The following is a 22,125-nucleotide window of genomic DNA, read 5'->3' as shown; positions in this document are numbered from 1 at the left end:
ACATTGTTTTGTAGTTGTTATTAATATCCAGTTTTAGGATGAAAAGAATGAGAATATATATTTGAGTCAGGTAATAATTAAGATTTTCCTAGTATTAGAATTACCATATGCTTGACATCCAATAGCTGAAGATGAATAAATCAATGTGCTCTAATTGTTTGGTTAACTTCCCCATAGTACATACGTTTAATCTGACAAAAAAGACACAAACAACACAAAAAACAAAAAAACAATGAAAACACTTTCTTTCTCTCGGTTATTTACGACTAACATATATTTCGAACGTATGTGACCTTTATGATATTTGTTTTAGTGAGGTTGTCCGCAATGTCAGAGCACAGCCTAACCACAAAGAAAGCCATATCACGTCAAGATTTCTTCAGTCCAAACACTCGGTCCAAAAATGTTCTCGACCTCCTCTTAAATTCTATTATTTCTTTACACAAAATGTGAAACGCTTCAGTAACTTTGAGGACATCTTCTGATGCAGACACTTCAAGGAAAGGGCAACAGAAGGATGTGGCTAGTTTTATACCTGGAAAAATAATGAATGAATGCATGTTAAACAACACCCCAGCCGGAAAAATACATTGGCTATTGTGTATCAAATTAAGGTAAATGCGTAAATGAAGTGTGATAATTGAAAAAGAAGACGTTATAGACATCAACTTAACGGTATTAAAATTTAAATAAAAAGCGAAAAATTAAAGGTATCATATTTATACTAATAATACAGAAGCATATTCCAAGAAAACGTAGGCATGAAGTCAATCAATACAATACTACATATGTAAAATTCTTCTTTCACGTAGCCCAAAATGGTTTTGCTTATGTTTTTCTTGGCTTTTCTTGACCGCTTCTGAAATTATTCAATTATGGAATTGTTAGGATGCCCATAAAACACCTTCCCTACTACCAGTATTTTTCGCAGCAGAGTATGAGAAAACTATTCTTAAAGAGGAAGATGATGGTGGCATACTCATAAGAAAAATATCAGAGGTAGCTGACAAAGCATGGCTAACCAGATCGTAAGATGTTAAGATAATGATAATGAAAAGGAGTTCTGAGAAAGATGAATAGAAGAGTGCGACAACATCGACGAGATTTGAATCACTGTCTTCAAATCGATAATCCAGTGGTTGATTCAACGGAGTACGAAGGTAAATCAGTTTCAGTTAATAAGAAATACCTTCATCCTGTGTGATTTGTCTGACATGAGTTAAATCACATTTATTTCCTACAACGATCAGTGGTGCATGACCAGCCTTTTTTGCCTCTTCGATTTTCTTATAGATGTCTTGTAGTATATCGAAGCTTTTCCGGCTAGTTACCGAATAGACCAACATGAATCCATCCGCCCATCGAAGTACATCCTCCCTTGCACCTAGGTCGTAATTCTGAAATAAACGTGTATGTATATTAATATTAATTTTACATGTACTATTTCGTGTGAACACATATATTTTATTATTCTTATGAAACTACTGTTGGGATACTAATTATTAATGTATAATGTCACGGGGATCCTATAATACCCGTAACTGAATAAAACACGATTATCCAAATATCTCTTCTAACTGTATATCTATTAGATCTCTCTGTATCGGGCAGTCTAATACCCGAGTGGCTCGGCTCTAGGTATAGCAGAGATATGATCTTATATATATATATATATATATATATATATATATATATATATATATATATATATCACGTTTAGTTCACTAGAAAACACAACAAAACACAATACACTTTGGAATCTGTATTAACACTACGCTGACAAATGTAGTTGCCGCAGTAGTTAATTAACAACAACAAATAATAACAACCCAGAACTAATCACTTAATTAGTTAATCACTAGGTGTCTAGTTTACACAATATACTAATCACTTCACCGTGATACAACACCCACACGTGTGATAATTGAGAAACGCTGCCAGGGGAACTTAATTAATAAGGGAATTACAACTCTATTCCTAACTGGTTAATTTTTAATTAACCCTTAACTACTCATTCAATAACCTTGTAATACAGAATTAATACTGGTACCTATCACAATAAAGACAATAACCTACAGTTTACCTAGGTCCTCTAGGATGACCGGCTAAGCTTTATATTACCAAATACTCGTATAAAAATATTAGAACAGTGAAGCCTACAATTTACTTCGTCAGATTACCGGAGACTCTGTCTAAAGAATATTGGTATAATACAGTATTAAAATATTTAAAGTCACATCAATCACATCAAGGTTATACAACAGAGCAGAAAAATATATTTACCACGTCCGAACTGAACTTATATAGATCGTTCAGTGGACGACGTCCGTTCCCCTGTTTGTTTGTTTTTGTTTTGTTTTTTTGGGGGAAACCATTATCTGAGAATTCAAGAAATGCATGATAGCAGAGTGAATATTACAGATCTTTCTATGAACAATATCATTTTCTACTACTACTGTACTGGTTGTAAATGTAATGGTTTCAAAATGTTATTATTATAGTAAGTATTTTTAAATGCTATAATCAATAATTTATCATATATTATGTCACTATTTATTGTTTAAGATGCTGGATTTTTTTCCCCATTGTGTCCATTGATGAAGTAAAGTTTCCTTTAAAAATTTAAATAACTGACCCTTTTGCATGAAATGTATTGGATTTCTCAAATGGTATGGCTTCTCCATTGTCTATTGTGTAATTTTTATACTCCCGTCTAAGATGGGTCGTATTATGGTATGGCTTTGTCCATTTGTCCGTCTGTCCGTCCGTTCGTCTGTTAACCTTCTTTTTTTTTTTTTGTCCGGACCATATCTTGCAAACAGAACCATCAAACAACACATGTAGAAACAACTTGGGATGGCGGTGTGTCGCGTACTATTACTAAATTACTGTGACCTACACTTCATGCACATAACAGTAAATTCTTGTCCGGATCATATCTTGCATACAGATGCATACAGGACCATCGAATCTCACATGTAGGAACAATTTGGGATGGCGGTGTGTCGCGTACTATTACTAAATTACTGTGACCTACACTTCATGCACATAACAGTAAATTCTTGTCCGGATCATATCTTGCATACAGATGCATACAGGACAATCGAATCTCACATGTAGGAACAATTTGGGATGGTGGTGTGTCGCGTACTATTACTAAATTACTGTGACCTACACTTCATGCACATAACAGTAAATTCTTGTCCGGATCATATCTTGCATACAGATGCATACAGGACAATCGAATCTCACATGTAGGAACAATTTGGGATGGTGGTGTGTCGCGTACTATTACTAAATTACTGTGACCTACACTTCATGCACATAACAGTAAATTCTTGTCCGGATCATATCTTGCATACAGATGCATACAGGACCATCGCATCTCACATGTAGGAACAATTTGGGATGGTGGTGTGTCACCTAAAATTACTAGGTCTCTGTGATACAAATAAATCAAATAACGTCATAGGAAAATCTTGTTTAGTCTTTGAAGAAAATGCTAAACAAAAGTTCCCTTTCTAATAAAGAACAATAACTTCATTAACCAGACAGCACCTTCTCCAATGGATATAATATCATCAGTAGTCGGTCCAAACTAAACTGGTCATCCATCCCATTGCAAAACTTTCACATAATTAGAATTGAATGGTTTTCAATCAAACTCCTGACAGGCATATCATGTACTCCACTGGTACTCTTGTTAAACACCTACAGATGCTATCTTCCACCAAGACTTATACTCTGCCAGGGTCAATCAGAACTTTTTTCAACACAATAACATTATCATCAATTAAACAATAACATTATCTTCAATTAAACGGCCTGACAAAGGGGAAGTAGAAGTTGATTAGACATTCAACCTTCAATATTGAATATTACTCTGACACAACAACATTCAACATTCAGTATTGAATATTTTTGCAGTTAACACTCTTTTAAAATTTACAGTTCAAATACTGAAAGGTTTTGGTAATGTGTGATATTACCAGTTGTGTATTTTATAAATACTATTTATATTAATGTTGACGTACGTATTTGAAGATGATGCACATTTAATAGAATCCAAGAACGTTGTTTACATTCTCGTTTGCTTTTATTTTAATGGTAATTTACATTGCTCACAATTCATGTGACATATCATTAGATTTATTTAATATTAATGATTAATGGAGATATTTATTACCGTATGAAAGATGTTATACAGGATGCTATTTTTAGTTGGTTAAGTATTTGTGTATTTTTAATACGAGAAATATCTGATAATAGTTATATAAATATATAGAATTAAGTACAGTTAACAAAAATAATATATTTATTATTTTAAATAGTTAATTTTAGCGTTATTGGAAATTTATCCAGTAAAGAGAAGAATAATTCTGTTGTTCCAACAAATGACGCTATCGGCGGAATTGTGCACAGTAAATTCCGCAAGCGGCTGGAAATTCAGCAATAGCAGAATTATGCCAAATCGCAGAACTTAGCTGGAGTATAAATAACAATGCAGCCAATGTATGTCAGTCTGATTGTAGTCTAGTCAGTTTTATTATTGTCAGTATTTTGTCCCATTAGGAGGTGTGTGTGTGTGTGTGTGTGTGTGTGTGTGTGTGTGTGTGTGTGTGTGTGTGTGTGTGTGTGTGTGTGTGTGTGTGTGTGTGTTTGTATTTAATAATAAAGATTTAGCTGAGGTTTTAGAATAATAAATAAGGACTAAACTAATTTTTAGGTCATAAAACAAAACTTACTAAGAAATAGAAATAGGTTTTGACTATAGATGCATTAATTAAATTAGAGAATAGGGAAATTAATATCCATCGCTAATGGGAATATTTTCCGGAATTTTTTGGTATTTTCATTTTTAAGTGCGCGAAACAATAGCTTAAAGCACGCGAAAACGCCATTTAAAAAAATAAAAATAAATAATAATAATAATTTAAACAGCGCCATATTTGACATAATTAAAAAAATAACAACAACCAAAGAGATATATAACAAAAATAAAAACAATAATAAAAGTATAAATCAATCCACAAAAGTGGCAGAATTTTTCTACTTCTTTTTTAGGCATATGCCTACTTTATGGCTTAAATTTGTCTTGTAAAACATGCTAAATATATTCATCAGTGTAAATAAAATACATAGTACAGCAATTAACAGCATTATCACACACACACACACACACACACACACACACACACACACACACACACACACACCACACCACCACCACCACCACCATCATCATCAACAAAAAACCCTAAAAGCCCTACTTTATTAGGAAATAGTGTTTCATTCCCACCTACAGTTTAGTAATAAAGTGACAAACAAACTTGGAACCAATGTTATTTTTTATGTAGGTACATTGCCACATTTGCACTATTTCATCAGTGGGGTCGAACTAATTTGTGGTTAGCTCAATCGGGGACGAAATGTCTGGTACCCACATTAAGACCGGCTATCGTTCTGCATTATGCTTACATTACTATTAGAAAGAAAGAAAGAAATGTTTTATTTAACGACGCACTCAACACATTGTGTTTACGGTTATATGGCGTCAGACATATGGTTAAGGACCACACAGATTTTGAGAGGAAACCCGCTGTCGCCACTTCATGGTCTACTCTTTTCCGATTAACAGCAAGGGATCTTTTATTTGCGCTTCCCACAGGCAGGATAGGACAAACCATGGCCTTTGTTGAACCAGTTATGATATGCCATATATGGACATCGTAGCGACATCAATTTATTACTCTCTGGTTTGACTGAGGCAGCCTGCATTGGTGGAGCGGTACACTTAATTGAACCTTTTTATCACGTTAATTAACGTTTGCAGATAACAGGTTGGGGCTGACTGAATCCAGTAGTTCAGACACCGACCTCAGTGGCGCAGTGGTTAAGCAATCTGACTACAGCTGGTAGGTACAAGTTTCGCAGACCGGTACCGGCTCCAACCCAGAGCGAGTTCTCAAGGGCTCAATGGGTAAGTGTAAGGCCACTACACTTTCTTCTCTCTCACTAATCACTAACCAACTAACAACTAACCCACTGTCCTGAACAGACAACCCAGACAGGTTCAGCGTGCTTGAACCTTAATTGGATATAAGCACGAAAATAAGTTGAAATAAATAAGTAGTTCAGACGATTTTGGAATCACGGTGAGCTTATGGATTTGTGGTATATGTGTTTATTCTTTCCCTACACTGCCGACTCTTTGTAGTTTTTGCAATACATGTATTTTGAATGTAATCAGATTGTGTTATATTATACTAAGAATGTATGATTCATGAACTATGGTTGGCTACCAGTGTGGTGTCGTGTTGTCAGATTATACAACATGAGTGGGTAGTACTTGGATGTATGTATCTGCAACGTGTGTATGAAGGAACTAGTATATTTTGGCATTACATAATTGCAGGTTGTACTACCAATACTGTCTCAAACATTCGCATTAACATGCTTGCTGGTTTGATTGTATCTACTACCAGAGGCATATTTTGGGTGGGGCAGCTGCTCCCTCTTATTTCACAAGTTGTTGCATCTTTGTGGATTTTTTTAGTTCTCACCTTCGCTCTTTTTAATTTCATAACAGTGTATTACCATATTTTATTTCTAATTATATTATCAGTACTTGAGTTGTTTCTAGCCATATGTGTTTGATTTTAACGTTATCATATTTATTATGTATGGTATTCTTTTCATGATGTATGGCATTTATCAAATGCTCAGTCTGAGGCTACATTTATAAACTTGTGGAATTTAATAAATTGCTCAAATCACTGTTTCGTTTTTCTTTTGATTTTAAGGATTGGGAGTGAACATAGCAAAAGTATGTCTCTGGTTAATTTGTACCTTAATTTCATTTAAGAGATCATAAAGATATACAATGTTAGATCTATTAATAATCTTGTTTTTATAGTAACTTAACAAAATTGCTGAGAAATGCATTCAGGCCTATGCACTATTATTATTATCTTTTTATACTTGAAAATTGACTTTGTACTTTACACCCCTGCGCGTGCTGTAACCTCACCGTGGTGCAGGGGTGTAACATTCTCTTTGAGAATGGCCAATACAACACAAATCCCCTTGTTTTCTTCGGGATACAATTAAAATTTTGAATAAAAGTCAGTATCTATTTGTGATATTTGTATTTTTGCGCGGTTCTTTACACTGTGTTTTTGTTTAAATCTTGAATCTTTATATTGATGTTGATCATCGCTTTATTTGTTTTCATCACCGTGGTTTGACACCCAATAGCCGATGTATTTTTCGTGCTGGGGTGTCGTTAAACATTGACTGATTGATTGATTCATTCATTCACTGTACTTTACAATTTCAACATGTTCAGTTAGTGGTCTAATGTCTGTTCTGACAGCAATTTTTCTACGCATTAACCTGCCAATTTTAGACTACTGTTGCATCTACTACAGATCCTGAACATAATGATAAAATGATATTGTGTTGATTTATCATCGGTTGTGTACGAAACGTTATAGGCGCTTCTCAAGCAAATGTTTTAAATATATATTTCCACCCGAGGGGATTCGATTCTTCGATCCAAGTGTTCTACCGATTGAGCTACATGCCGCCTCCTCTTTAACAGATGATTTTCTATTTATAGATCTTCAAAGCCTTCATGAACATTATTATTTTGTAAAGTAAAAGTGTTTTGGAAATAACAAAAAAGCACATTTTTTGTGTGCAATTTAGAAAACAATCGGTTTGATCGTTAGAGGGGTCGGATCACTACAACAGACAATTAAAAACGAATTAGAAATTCAAAGGTATTCTGCTTAAAAACTGTAAATACGAATATTTTGAAACATATTGGAAGAAATGGTATAATTTATTTATTGACAATTTTACATGAACTTTTTCAACTGTAGTTTAACATATTGGCTTAGAGTCAAACATTAAAGAGAAAATTTGCTGCATCGTTATTCTGTTCTGTCTCTTCTGGTATTTCCTTTTTCCTCTTTCTTTTTTCTCTTCTTTCTTGCTCCCAGAAATAATTAAAACTAATTACCGACATGTATGAAAACTGATGTACATGAATTTAAAAAAAAAAAAAAAAAAAACATTTATTTTTTTTTTTTTTTTTTTTTGGGGTGGGGGAGTAGATGAGTGGCTGAGAGAGTTTTTTTAATGCAGTATATGTTTTAAACATGAACATTGTGTACATGTATACTAAAAGGCAAAAGTTATTGTGACACACAAAAGATAAAGATAATTGATGATACGTTTTACTGCCGTGTATGAAACGTTATAATATGGAAAGAGAAATGTCCGAAGGTATGGAAATGAGCAATAGTCCATGAAAAGGGCGCACATGTCATATACAAATGAGCCACGTGGGACGTCACGCTGCGAGGTCCCAGATTCAAACATCCCTATGACTCGCCATCTGTCATTTTCACTGAGGCATGACATGAAGAAATGTCATCAAACAGTTCACTAATAGTGTTTTTCTGACTTCTAGACTTCTGAAGGCTGCACAGAGTGGCAATGATTACGACTGAATGTCTAGCCTTTTATGTGAACACTGGACAAGATTTCTTCCGAATATTCCATGTTTCTTTCACAAAGCATGCAATCGCTGCAACAACTGCTTGGTTGCATTCTTCGAGCTGTTTCATGCACATTTTCTCTGGTTTACATCCATAAATCCATTCACAAATGTATTACTCCAAACAATCCATGTCACAATAACTTTTGTCTTTTATTAAGTACTCTGTATATATATATATATATATGAAATATAGTTAAAATATACAAGGCAGTGAGCTCAGGGCTCCTCAACCCTGACACTGCCAAATATTTCTGTGTACAATAAACAAAATTAAAAAAAGAAAAAGAAAAAAGGTCTCCATCACGAGAATCATCAACATCTGACGATTCGTCGACAAGCTGTTGAATGCAGATGCTAGATGTATCCCACACCTTCACAACCGCAGTTACTGACATTTTGAAGCAGATGGAGCTGTTCGCTAATGTAGTGTCAGATCCAACAACAAACTGAAATCCTGAAGGCTGACTTAGAAGTGAGAAGAGAACAGAAGCGTAGAGATAAAGCAGCTGTAGAAAGATGATGCAGAGTAGAAAAAAAGTAGTAGAGAAGGTCGGAAGGAAGAGATCGCGTTGATGGAGAGTGACAACAGAAGGGCCTGGAAGAACGAACGACGAAGGAGGTGAAGAAGATGAAAACTGTGATAATTAGTGGTCTATTTCACCATAGCATTTAAAAATGATACTGTACATGCTTTATTTCAACATGGTCTGTTTCCATTGTTTTCAAATTGTTACTCGTCTGTAATGTAAAAAGAGATAGTATATAATATACAATATATAGATATACACAAATATCCACGATTACAGACTTTGAATTTTGTTGCACAATTAGTTTATATAATTGAGTGTAAATGCCAAATTGTTGATTTATTTCAAATAACGAGCGTTTGCGAGGTTGCTAAATGCTTAAGCAGACACTTCTGGAACTAAACATAGAACGTTTATGAAATTCTACAGGTCCATCCTCTAATACATTTTCTATGGAAACGTGAAGAACCTAGGGTGGTTCAAGACTATCTTAACGTGACGCCCCGGTAAACGTCGAAATTCGGAAATGAGTTCGATATTCAGATTAGACACTAATCTGAAACTAAACATAGAATGATTTTGATATGATAAAGAAGTGATCAGCAGTGGACATCCCACCGATACATAACAAACAAAAAAACACACCAAAACCACCCCCCAGGGTGGCTCAGGGAAAACGTCCTACATAATGCCCAATCTTTACATATGTTTGTTATATATGGGTTAGATGTGCACTAGTAAACATCTCTTTTTCATATGATAATCATATGTGTGCGTCAGTTGATTCGTTTGCAATATAATTACTGTCTTTATTAGTTTTATGCGAGGGATATCTCTGCGTTTTATTTCAGAGCCACCCCATACTATCTTATATTCCTATACCATAGCATCATATTACCATAGGATATACACTTAAATTTGAATTGTAGATTTTAAAAAATGTTACATACTTCAGGAAAATATTCCATACTGAATGTTGACCAGTAACTGATACCAAATTATTGGATCAGGATGTGTTCACCATATTCAATCGTAGTTTGATGAGTTATGTATTACAGTTGGTTTTGTTTCCAAATTTGTCAATTCTTTTTTCAAAATATATTTCAAATTATTAAAAATATGTTTTTACAAACTATCTTCACCAGTAATCTTTTACAAAAATGTAACAAATTAATTATTATTATTTATTATCATTTTGTATATAATTAAAGTACAACTTATAATTATTATTTTTAAAACCCCCAAAAACCTAATAGAAAACAAGAACTGTGCTTTTTTATCGTCTTTTTTTACTAATCGTTTAAAAGTTATTTTCGGTATAAAACTGTCAACTCCTACTGCTATCATACACATCTGAACTCCACAGACATGTAGGCCTACTTTCCAAAGAAACAACACTACCCCCAACCCACCCACACAAAAAAAAAGAAAGAAAGAAAGATTAAAAAACTTTTTTAAAAACCCGAAATAAACAACATTCTAATTCACTCTGCATTTCACGCAAACTTTTATTGGCTAATGAAATCCATTTTCGGCGGTGAAACGAGCAGAAACCTGTTTAATATTTTGGGATTCCCCAAAAGCCTATTTACATATTCATATGCTACTTTTCGCTGTTTAGTTGGACGTACTTACTTTTAAAATACCAACTTTGAATCTTGTTTCTTTAAAAAACAAAAAACAAAATGCGTCCTCCACTAAATTTTATGACGTAAATGCTGTTTAAGAATTGACCGCAATTATTTTTTAGTTCATGCAAGTATGAACCGAAAAAACGATGTGCACACTGTATCACGCCGCGTAGATGGTCATACAAAAGTGTGCACATCGTTTTTTCGGTTCATACTTGCATGAACCAAAAAATAATTGCGGTCAAATCTTATAATTAAATTTATATGCATACTTTAATAATACATAACTGAATTTATTTTGTTTAGCTTTAAATACGCCTGTAATATTGTTTGTGTAAACTTCATTGATACTTATCATTCACTATTATTTGAATCAGGTGATTTTTTTTGGAAATGACGTCATTTGGTAAAAGACGTAATTGTGATAAGCGACGCCATTTCCTCTAGCTGCTGTGTATTTTTACAGATCATTTAGTTATATTGGAAGGAATTGTCCTATTCGTGTTTAGTTTATATTTTATGAAAATGAATGAAGGGAACGTGTCTAACATTTACCGTGGTGCAGTGGTGTAACATTCTCTTTGAAGATGGCCAATACAGCACAAAATTGAAGTTTTGAGTAAAAGTCAGTATCTATCTGTGATATTTGTGTTTTTGCACAGTTCTTTACGCTGTGTTTTTGTTTAAATCTTCAATTTTTATATTGATGTTGATCATCACTTTATTTGTTTGCATTACCATAATCTGACATCCAATAGCCGATGTATTTTTCGTGCTGGGGTGTCGTTAAACATTTATTCATTTATTCATTTATGCTGTCGGTGGAACCTTTGAATTTTAGCCAACAGCTGTAGAACATCGTTAACGTGTAAGTTACAGGTGTGAAGTTTCCTACTAGATTTCATGATTAGCGAGTGTTTTTTTTGTTTTGTTTTAAATCAATGCATATAGATCTACATGTCTACTCTGCTATAGTATAAATTTTCTATTAATTTATTGTATACATTTTTTAAAACTGCTTTTGTAGCTTTCACGTGTGTCTTCTTCAAAATATCTAAATATGGTTGCCTGAATAATCCGGCTTGTTGCACAAACGTTGTGCGTGTCTTGTGCGTGGCTTAAATCTGTTCAGTGCATCGAGATATGAAGAAAAAAAAAGTAAGCACCTCTGGACCAATCAGATTGCCGTAAAGTGTATAGACGCAAAGAAAATTTAATTATAAACGTTTGTATGACGTCGTGTGTGTGATGCTGACAGCAATACCGAGAAACAGTTGTGATGAGTAATCGAAATAAGTGAAATCGGTAATAGTGGTTGGTATAGTTCTAAAAAACAATAAAATACAAAACGATATTAGGAGCAGCAGTTGTATTATATGTAAAAGGTTTTGGCTTTTTTAATCTGCTTGCGCTATAATTAATTTATACGGCGGATGACTTGAAACACAATAGTAGTGATTTTTGTTAACGCTGCCTTCATTTGGAATTTTTTTTTATTTAAACAATTAAAAACAAATTCTTATAGTTATGCTAGTTTTAAGCTAGTGGCATGCGTTAAATGGATCCATCAAACCATGACACATAAAGGCTACAAAATCATGTCTGTCAAACCGGGATTACGGACACCTCACACAACTTAACACAAAAAGTGGTGAAAACTGATTTTATTTTGCTACAGAAATAGGCTACATGAAATATGTAAGTAGGCCCTATGCAACGTAATCTGGTTTTGTAAGATGTAATGCTCGATCTCAGGTCAGAGAACATCACTAGATACTAATGTGAGTCTTCACAGTTAAGGGGCGTTCTCATTATGCGATTTGTAGCACCGACTTGTCACATGCGATTTGTCGTAGTGACTCGAATCGTGTGTGGGAAGACGTCACGTCATAAGATTTTATGAGGTCAAACAAAGCTCGTCAGTTTAAGAATATTTTGCATTCAAATTTCCAGTGAATTAAAGAAAACATGAATGTAGACAATTTACTGATGGCATTGTGTAACAAAACAATTATTGACCACATCTGGACAATAATAGGATTTATTGACCCATGAAATCCGGACTTTTTCTCATGTTTAAGTGACAAAACTAAACGGTTGTTCTTTTAATGTGATTTGATTGGCTGAGACTTTATGATTTGTCGTGAGAAATAGAACATGTTCTAATCGGTACCATTCCGAGACGACTTGTCATATAGGACCGGCCTCGATGGTGTCATGGTTAATCCATCGGACTACAGGCTGGTAGGTACATGGTTCGCAGCCCGATACCGGCTCCCACCCAGAGTGAGTTCTTAAGGGCTCAATGGGTAGGTGTAAAGCCTCTACACCCTCTTTTCTCTCACAAACCAGTAACCAACTAAAAACTAACCCACTGTCCTGGCCAGACAGCACAGATAGCTGAGGTGTGTGCCCAGGACAGCTTGCTTGAACCTAAATTGGATATAAGCACGAAAATAATTTGAAATGAAATGTTGTATAAGACTAATGTCATTCCGATTTAGGTCTTCTCACGGTACGATTCGATCGCATGTGACTAATCACGTAATGAGAATGTCCCTTTAAATAACAATTACCCAGCCATTGTTAAATCCCAGAACCGAGACTAGAAAAGTACAATTTCCTAATATAGGGTATTTTCCAATATGATGTCATAATATGGAAATCCTTGCTCTTAACAGTGTGTAAACAGAACATTTTCGAGCATTTTCTGAAACGTGCGACAATCTCATCTGACAAATAAACGTTACGAGCAAATTTGTCAGTCATCATTAAAAAACATTGGCGGACGTTCCCAAGTTTGAGACAGAACAACATTTCCATCAACGTGTTTAAGTATGAAAAGGGAAATGTATTCCCCATTCATGTGTCTAAACACCCTTTTGATCAATGCGTGAACGCTAATGATTTCTGATCGTAAAAAAATCACATTATTGTTGGATCAAGGATTTGAATCGACTACTAAAACAATTAGACATTACTACTGTCCTTATTGCCTCCATGGATTCACGAAAGAGCGTCAGCCTTATGGCCATCAAAAAGTGGCTCTATCACAAAGATACCAAGAAACAACTCAAAGCCCCACATATTATATATGCCTACTTAGAGTGTTTACATGTTCCTATTTGGAGAACCCCAAATTCTTCCTTTACTGAGAAAACTACCTGTGGATTTGCTTATAAAAGACCCACAAGGCCCTGCATGGAATGCATGGTCCAGGAGCAGTGGGATAGAGCATCAATTTAAACAGTGTGAGCCAATGTATATAACAGGAAGGGATTGGCAAATCTGCAAAAAAAGCAACTCATTGGCACATCTTTAAAAAGGAGTTGGGAAAGAATCGAGTGAAGGATCATTGTCACGTGACCAGAACCTTTCGATGAGTAGCTCATAGTGGGTGCAATATAAACTGCAAGTTCATTGGGTGCATCCCTGTCATTTTCCATAACTTGAGAGGCTATGACAGTCACATCATTATGCAGGCCATAGGAAAAATACAGAACAAACCCTTGAACTGTATACCAAATAACATGGAAAGGTATATCTCCTTTTCCCTTGGCTGCATGGACTTCACCGAACATATCTTTGGAGAAACTAACAAACAATCTTGCACAAGGAGGGAATTTAAAAATTCAATCACATTAGTCAAGTTTTAGCCAAGAAAAACTTTGCTTCTTCAGAAACAAATCTATCCACATGACTATTTGGATTCAGAAGAAAACTTCACAGAGACGCAGCTTTCCCCCAAAGGAAGCTTTCTGCAGTTCACTGACTGGTGAGAATAGCACAGATGCGGATTATGAACATGCTCCGAGCGTATGCAAGGACTTCAACATTAAACATCTTGGAGAATACCATGATTTGTATGCCATCACAATTGTCCTGACATTAGCTGATGTGTGTAATTAAAAGGGAATAAAGGACCTATTCTTAGGTTTTATTCAACTCAAAACTCGCCATAGTATCGACTAACTACAAGTCATATAATACCGTTTAAGCGTAACAGTTGCGAAACACAGTTAGGTCTCACACCATGGAATTAATCGAAATGATATAAGTTTACATCTGAACGAACATGCACCAAAAGTTAATGTAAACTGTTAAATATACACTTAATTGACTGATAGGATTAGGTTTGATGAGCATTTGTTCCACGTTTTTTAGTTTACTTAATAAGAAATGAAATTTCAGTGTCGCATGATGTCGGCAATGAAAGTATCAAATGATCTTTAGATTATATGTTAAAATTACTAAATGTTTGACATCCAATTGCTCATCAATAATAAATCAATGTGATATAGTGGTTTCGTTAAACAAAACAAACTTTGTTTTACTCATTTGTAGTAAAGTCCGTTCTGTTTTTTAATAAAAGTAGCAGCCCCATATGAACCGGACGGATGGGTGAGAAGTGTGTGGGGGGGGGGGGGGGGGGGGGGGGGGGGGGGGTCCAAAACTTTCACTTTTCTGTGCCATACCAAATGCATAGCCTACATACGCACATACTTCTCATATTGTTGTTTTTGTTTGTTTTGGGGTTTTTAACTGAGTAACAAACGGATGAAACAGTTGGAGGTCGTTTTGTTTTTTCTTGCGTTTTGTTCGTTTAACGACACCACTAGAGCATATCAATTAATTAATTGATATTGAAATTGTTTTCAAAGAAAACCTGCTATATTTTTCCAGTAGCAGCAAAGAATATATTATACATTGTATGTACCTTCCCAGGTATAGAACAGCATATACCACGGTATTTCATATACCAGTCGTAGAGCACAGGTTGTGGCGGGGAAAACACTCCAGGCACATTGGTGTAACCAGGTGAGGGGGACATTGTTTCTCGATCAGATCTTTTTTCTTTCCACTTATAATTATATATACTGACCTGTCTTACAATCGTAACAGAATTTACTAGGGTAGGTTTTGTTTGAGTGACTGCCGCCACCACTAGCACTAGCCAGGATTTTGAAATGGGGGAGGGGAACTCAAATTGTGGAGGAGCCAATCACACTTTCTATGAGTTGTGTTATGGAGCGACAGAAATTATAAAAGGTGGATGAGGTGGGGGCAAATGTGAGGGACAGGCCATGGCTACACTAGTGGCCACCAAACCAATAAAAACAAATTCTAGCTACGCCAGTGCTTAGGAGATGGCGGAAACAAAGCAGAAGTTTGCATCGGATGTACAGGGAAATCCCAGGATTACCTGTCGCAGCTAAATATAGTCTGGCTTGCGCTTTCCCTGTTAAGGCATTGAGCTATTTGGGTATCGTGGCCTCAAAACTGCGAAGTTGTCATAACTTTGTTATGTGTGCACGGCTGTAACCACGCAGTAGATAGTACAGCTGTTTACTGTCACAGTTTATAACCATGCTAATTAAACCGGATCCTGGTCTATCTACGTTGGGTTCACCATTCTCCATTGCAATATATTGTGATCCACTCACGATGAACATGGGGTAATAAATGATGAAAATGTATTTGTCTTATGTTGTCTGTTAACAACTTCAATTACCAAACGCGTTGTTGGGTATGGAGTCAACAGCAATCTTCTATGTCTAGCCACTGATAAGCCAATGAAAATCCATCTGTGTCACCATTGATAAGCCAGTTAAACATCATCTGGGCTGTAACGTCAACATCCCCACCTGGGGGGTTAACGCTGAGGGGTTGACACCTCGCCCATGCTAATCCAATGGGAGAAAGTGCACCAGAACTCCCTTCCTCCCATTTTACCACTACTGACAATAGTAACAGAAACAGTGGGAATAGGGAATAGCTTTAATGATGAAACATTTTTAAAAAATGAAGAGAAAGAGAATAAAGAAAGAAAGAAGTGTTTTATTTAACGACGCACTCAACACATTTTATTTACGGTTATATGGCGTCAGACATATGGTTAAGGACCACACAGATGTGTTTAGAGGAAACCCGCTGTCGCCACATAGGCTACTCTTTTACGACAGGCACAAGGGATCTTTTATTTGCGCTTCCCACAGGCAGGATAGCACAAACCATGGCCTTTGTTGAACCAGTTATGGATCACTGGTCGGTGCAAGTGGTTTACACCTACCCATTGAGCCTTGCGGAGCACTCACTCAGGGTTTGGAGTTGGTATCTGGATTAAAAATTCCATGCCTCGACTGGGATCCGAACCCAGTACCTACCAGCCTGTAGACCGATGGCATGCCACGACGCCACCGAGGCCGGTAGAAAGAGAATAAAAATAATAAACAAACGCTACACTGAAGAAAACAAAGACAAAAGCGCAAATAAAGTCCGTTTTTATCAAATATAAAAAGGCATGTAACTATAATGAATAAGCAAAAATTCATTAAAAAAAATCCAACTTGCATAATATATTTTAAAATATCAATGGAAATAAAACAGGTTTCTTTTTTAACACAATTTAATTACCATCAAATTGCATAGGTTGAATGTTTTTTTTTTTTTAAACTGAATTAAAATATTACGTAACGCTATTTTTGTCTAAATTAGACACACTCCTTTCCCCATGTAACGCTTCGTAACGACCATACACCCTCAAACTATTACATAACGTTTGGACACGCCTCCCCCATTGACAAACAAGTGATGGGTGTAATGCAATTTTAACTACTCTATAGCAATTTGGGAATGCGCAGATATGATTTTAACTTGATTTATAAGCCTTATTCTGTGTATATACGTCTAGCTATAACTACCGAGACCTACGCTAAAATATGTCGTCGTGACAGAGCGTTTATGTTTTGTTTGGGTTTTTTAAAATTAGTAATAAGAAAAAAGTGCGTTATGTAATGCTGTTAAATATACCCATCCCCTGTAACGCCACATAACGTTTGGACCTATACCCACCCACCCCTCGAGCGTTACGTAATATTTGAATGGCCTCTTAAAATGTTTTATGAGTTTTAGCTGTATTAATAATAGAATTACATGCCGGTTAAAATAAATATAGTTGAACGTCAATAATACAAGAGTTACCGACTTACGCAAGACCTAGTATCGAGGAGTTCGAAAGCTATGAATTCTCCATCAATACTTGTTGTGCACTTGTATTTGGCTTCTGTAAAAATAAAAACAAAGAAGAAGGAAATGTTTTATTTAACGACGCACTCAACACATTTTATTTACGGTTATATGGCGTCAGACATATAGTTAAGGCCCACACAGATATTGAGAGAGGAAACCCGCTGTCGCCACTTCACGGGCTACTCTTTTCGATTAGCAGCAAGGGATCTTTTATATGCACCATCCCACAGACAGGGTAATACATACCACGGCCTTTGATGTGCCAGTCGTGGTGCACTGGCTGGAACGAGAAATAGCCCAATGGGCCCCACCGACGAGGATCGATCCCAGACCGACCGTGTATCCAGCAGATGCTTTACCACTGGGATATGTCCCGCCACTAAAACAAATAATACACACACACACACACACACACACACAGAGATATATATATATATATATATATATATATATATATATATATATATATATATATATATATCGTTCAAAGAGGCATTCAATAAATTCAACAGCGATGGATGCTGCATAACTTAACAATGGCTATGGGCTGAGTGGTCTTTCTTTGTGGTCGTGGGTGGGTGGGAATTTAGAACCATGGCAAGTCCTTGTACCATAGAGAATCGGTTGAAATTCATGAGCAGTATCTTGGTATTATTTTTAAATACTATTGTCAGTTTGTACCTGCTATAAAATGCATATAACAAGAAATAAAGGTTCCTACAAAACAAAATACAAATGCTTTTGAATTATATTACTTCATTCTCGCTCTTTATTATGTATCTAGTCTGTGTAATGAGATATAGGGCTTGCAAAAAGTGGATTGGGTTTTTGGGGAAGCTATTTTAAATGTTAGAGTCAACTACAAATATGATTATTTTGTACATTTCCTTTGGAATACGAGTATACTTATATTTCACCTTGGTTCATTAAAGCCCGAGATAATACGAAGCAGGTGAAAATCAGACAAAACAAACTTATTCTGGGTGGTGAGGTGTATGTGTATTTCAGGGACATTTGAAACATTTGAAAACTTCGATCTCATAGCGGAAGGAGTAACAAGGTGACATGTGATAGAGAGTTCAGATGTAGGTCAAGGATACTGTCGTGGATCACAGGACTACATACATAGAGCGCCCATGATGAAACTTAAAGGAATAGTAAACTCAAACATGAGTCTTATGTGTTGAAAAGATGTATACCCGGACCACGAACACATACTGATACTTTAAGAAATGAAAAACACGTAATTTTAGAGTTAAAAAAAAACGTGATTATTTCTGCTAACTGGGGGCAGCCATTTTCTTTTGTTTTCGGTGCGTCCAGAATTCTAGCTTGAGGCGAAGTGACGTCAGTTCCGACCAACTCAGTCATACGCAGTCATTTATGACAAGGCGCTTTGCTTTCATCAACATGACTTGTAAAACAACATAAATGACTTGACAATATTATAAACTATTTAACTGAATATATTTCAATTTGCATTAATATAACGAAATGGGGTTATAGCATTTTTCTCTCTTAAAAAAACAACAAAGAAAAAATGCATATTATTAGGCCTATTGGTAGGATACGTTGGAGCAAAAACGACCACCCAAGTGATAAGTTTATTTTCTTTGGGACTACGTAATTGGTCAGTTTTGTGAATTTTAGATGGGAAAGTCTACTTAATCAAGGGTTTAACAGAATTAGTTTCAATAATAAAGAAGGACAGCTGATAATGTCAATTGCCATTTTAAGGGTGATCAGTTATCCCACAATACCCTATGGTCTTAATGAAACAGGCACGTATTTTGTTTTGTGTCTAGACACCTTGAATGGTGACCGTCCAAATATACACCTGCCAATCAAGAACCACAGATATGAACATGTTTATTCCATAAAGTATTACATAACACTTATAGCAAACATACCATGAAAAATACAACTTAAATGTAGAGTCAGTGACTCAGTAAGTAAGAAGGCTAGTTGAAGAAAATACATGAAAGTATAAAGCTGTGAGGAACAGATAAGAAACCAATTATATCAATAACTGGCGTCTCTGCATAGCAAGATGTACATATTTTGCTAAATTAATAACCTATTTAATAGGGGTATCACAAGACATTAGACTATAAAACTTTTAGATATTTGGCCATCTATTGTAAATCTTATTTAAATACTGTTGACTTAAATCCCTATACATTGGGCAAACTGACACAAAGTGATATTCATCTTCTATAACTTTCATATTACATAATGTACAAAATCTCTGATCATAAAGTATATTAAGATATCGACCCGTTTCACATAATAGACTATGAGAGGATAATCGTAATCTGGTTAGTGAGCGTTTTAAGTGTGGTGATGAAATATAAGATAAATATGTTTCACACTCAAAACTTTCTTCAAACTTATTATAATGATTTAATTTAGAAATAAAATGACGTTGATCGTTCCATTCTTGTAAGTATTAATCCATTATCCGTTGTTTAATATAAGGTAAGTAAGGCAACACTTGATCTGGACTCCACCAGACATCTGACAGACCAAGACTATCCAACAGATATTTAATACCATACGCCCAGTTCAATCCGTTATATGAAATATTATTATTTGCGTCTACTCTTAAAATATTGTAAACCTCATATAAAATGGAGTTTCTATTCGAAACTATCTTTAAGCAATATTTAATAATTCTTTCATATCTGCTAATAAACATTGGCATACGGCCCAGCTCACTATATACAGAGATATTGGGTGTTGTCTTTTTAACTGATAAGACATATTTACAATATTTCAGATGCACACGCTCTATATCAGGGGCTTTGTGGAATCCCCACACTTCAGAGCTATATGAAAGTAATGAACCGACATAACAATCAAATAAAACATTCTTCTGAACAATATTAACGTTAATGTTTTCAAAATGTTAAACAGCTTAAACATAGATCGTAAACCACGTTCAGATATTTTCTTTTGCATTAGATTACATCTGCCATTAGAATGAAAATCAACATCAAGGTAGCAGAATGAATTAACAATGTCGACTTTTGCACCATTATACAAAAAGTTAGGCAACTGTTTTGGATGTCGACCGTTACTGAATACTATTATTTTAGTTTTGTTGGTGTTAACACTAAGGTGCCACGTGTTACAATAGTTATTCAAGCTATTAAGTAAATTTTGTAGGCCTTTGGCCGATTTCGACATAAGAATAGTATCATCAGCATACAACAAGGTAAAAAGTGTCAAATATCTAAACTGTACAGGATCAGCTTCACTGATATCCATAGAACTGACAAAATCATTAATAAACAGTAAAAATAAAAGTGGCGACAGTGGTTCTCCCTGTTTTACACCGACAAATGACTGAATTGCTGGTGACAGTGTTTTATTATATTTAACGAACAGTTGTACGTTGTCATACATTGCTTTAATGGATCTGACAATCTTGTAACTGGCACCATATTGAAGTTTCAACCACAAATAATTTCTGTTGATACGATCAAAAGCCTTAGTATAATCGATAAAAGCACAATACAGTTTGTCCTTGTCATTAAGACATTTGCTAATAATAGAATATAAAATAAAAATACAATCTGTCGTTGATTTACCTACTCAGCGCAGAATGCGGTTGTGTTTATCAAACGTCGAGGTTTCTCCCCCACCCTTGGGGCTGTGCTGCACGAGCTTGGCCGTTTGGCCAAGTATCATGTTGAACACAATGGGAGCACAGCTATTGTCACCTTGCATTATGGTGACAATAAACAGAAGAGATCGGGAAGTAGCAGGAGACGTCGTCCCACGGCAGCTCAGGGGGGGGGGGACAAAACGGGCGGCTCAACCGCCAGGGGCGTTCCTCCTACTTCACAGAAGAAGACGAGACCGGCAGGGGCGGTTCAGGGGGAGCCAAAACCGGCAGCTCAACTGCCGGCGGCGGCCCCTTCTGCGTCACCGCCCCCCCCCCCCCCCCCTACTCGGAAGCAGCAGACGCCAGAAGCGGCAAAGGGGGAGCCAAAACTGTCGGCTAAACCGGCCCCTCCCCCTGCAGCACCAACGCCGATGGAAACAGGAAAAGTGTCGTCCGCACCAAATAATCCACCGGCGTCTCCATGAGTTGTTACGACAGCGGTTGCAGAGCGTGAAGCCAAGAAGAGGAAGGTGTCGGTCCAGGACTTGTCTGACACACAGCCCACGACTTGGCAGATCGCACACAACAAGCTTCCTGGACGGTACCGCGACTGTGTGAAGGGGGAGTTCACTGCGACCTCTCAGCTGCCAGGCCCCTTCGTCACTAAGAACTGGAGACCAACACCAACTGGTCAAGGGCGGTACCAGTTCTAGTACGTCGAGGGAAGTCGCACCTATTACCTGACGTCGGAGCGGAACG

The 22,125-nt window shown here is 36.1% G+C and overlaps 1 protein-coding gene across 1 annotated transcript in view; it reads right to left on the bottom strand.

Moving 5' to 3' along the window:
- Window positions 1–228: 228 nt before the first annotated feature.
- LOC121385786 (ras-related and estrogen-regulated growth inhibitor-like) overlaps window positions 229–22,125 on the bottom strand; it is a 63,006-nt gene continuing 41,109 nt past the window's right edge. The window contains exons 3-5 of the mRNA XM_041516571.1: window positions 17,717–17,790; window positions 1,190–1,397; window positions 229–535 (exon numbers count right to left, since the gene is read on the bottom strand). Of these exons, the coding sequence (XP_041372505.1) occupies window positions 369–535; window positions 1,190–1,397; window positions 17,717–17,790 (449 nt within the window). The 3' untranslated portion in view covers window positions 229–368. The remainder of the gene's footprint in view (window positions 536–1,189; window positions 1,398–17,716; window positions 17,791–22,125) is intronic.

Source organism: Gigantopelta aegis, chromosome 12 (genome assembly GCF_016097555.1).
Source record: "Gigantopelta aegis isolate Gae_Host chromosome 12, Gae_host_genome, whole genome shotgun sequence".
Taxonomy (NCBI): domain Eukaryota; kingdom Metazoa; phylum Mollusca; class Gastropoda; order Neomphalida; family Peltospiridae; genus Gigantopelta; species Gigantopelta aegis.
This window is presented reverse-complemented; position numbering and strand designations above follow the sequence as displayed.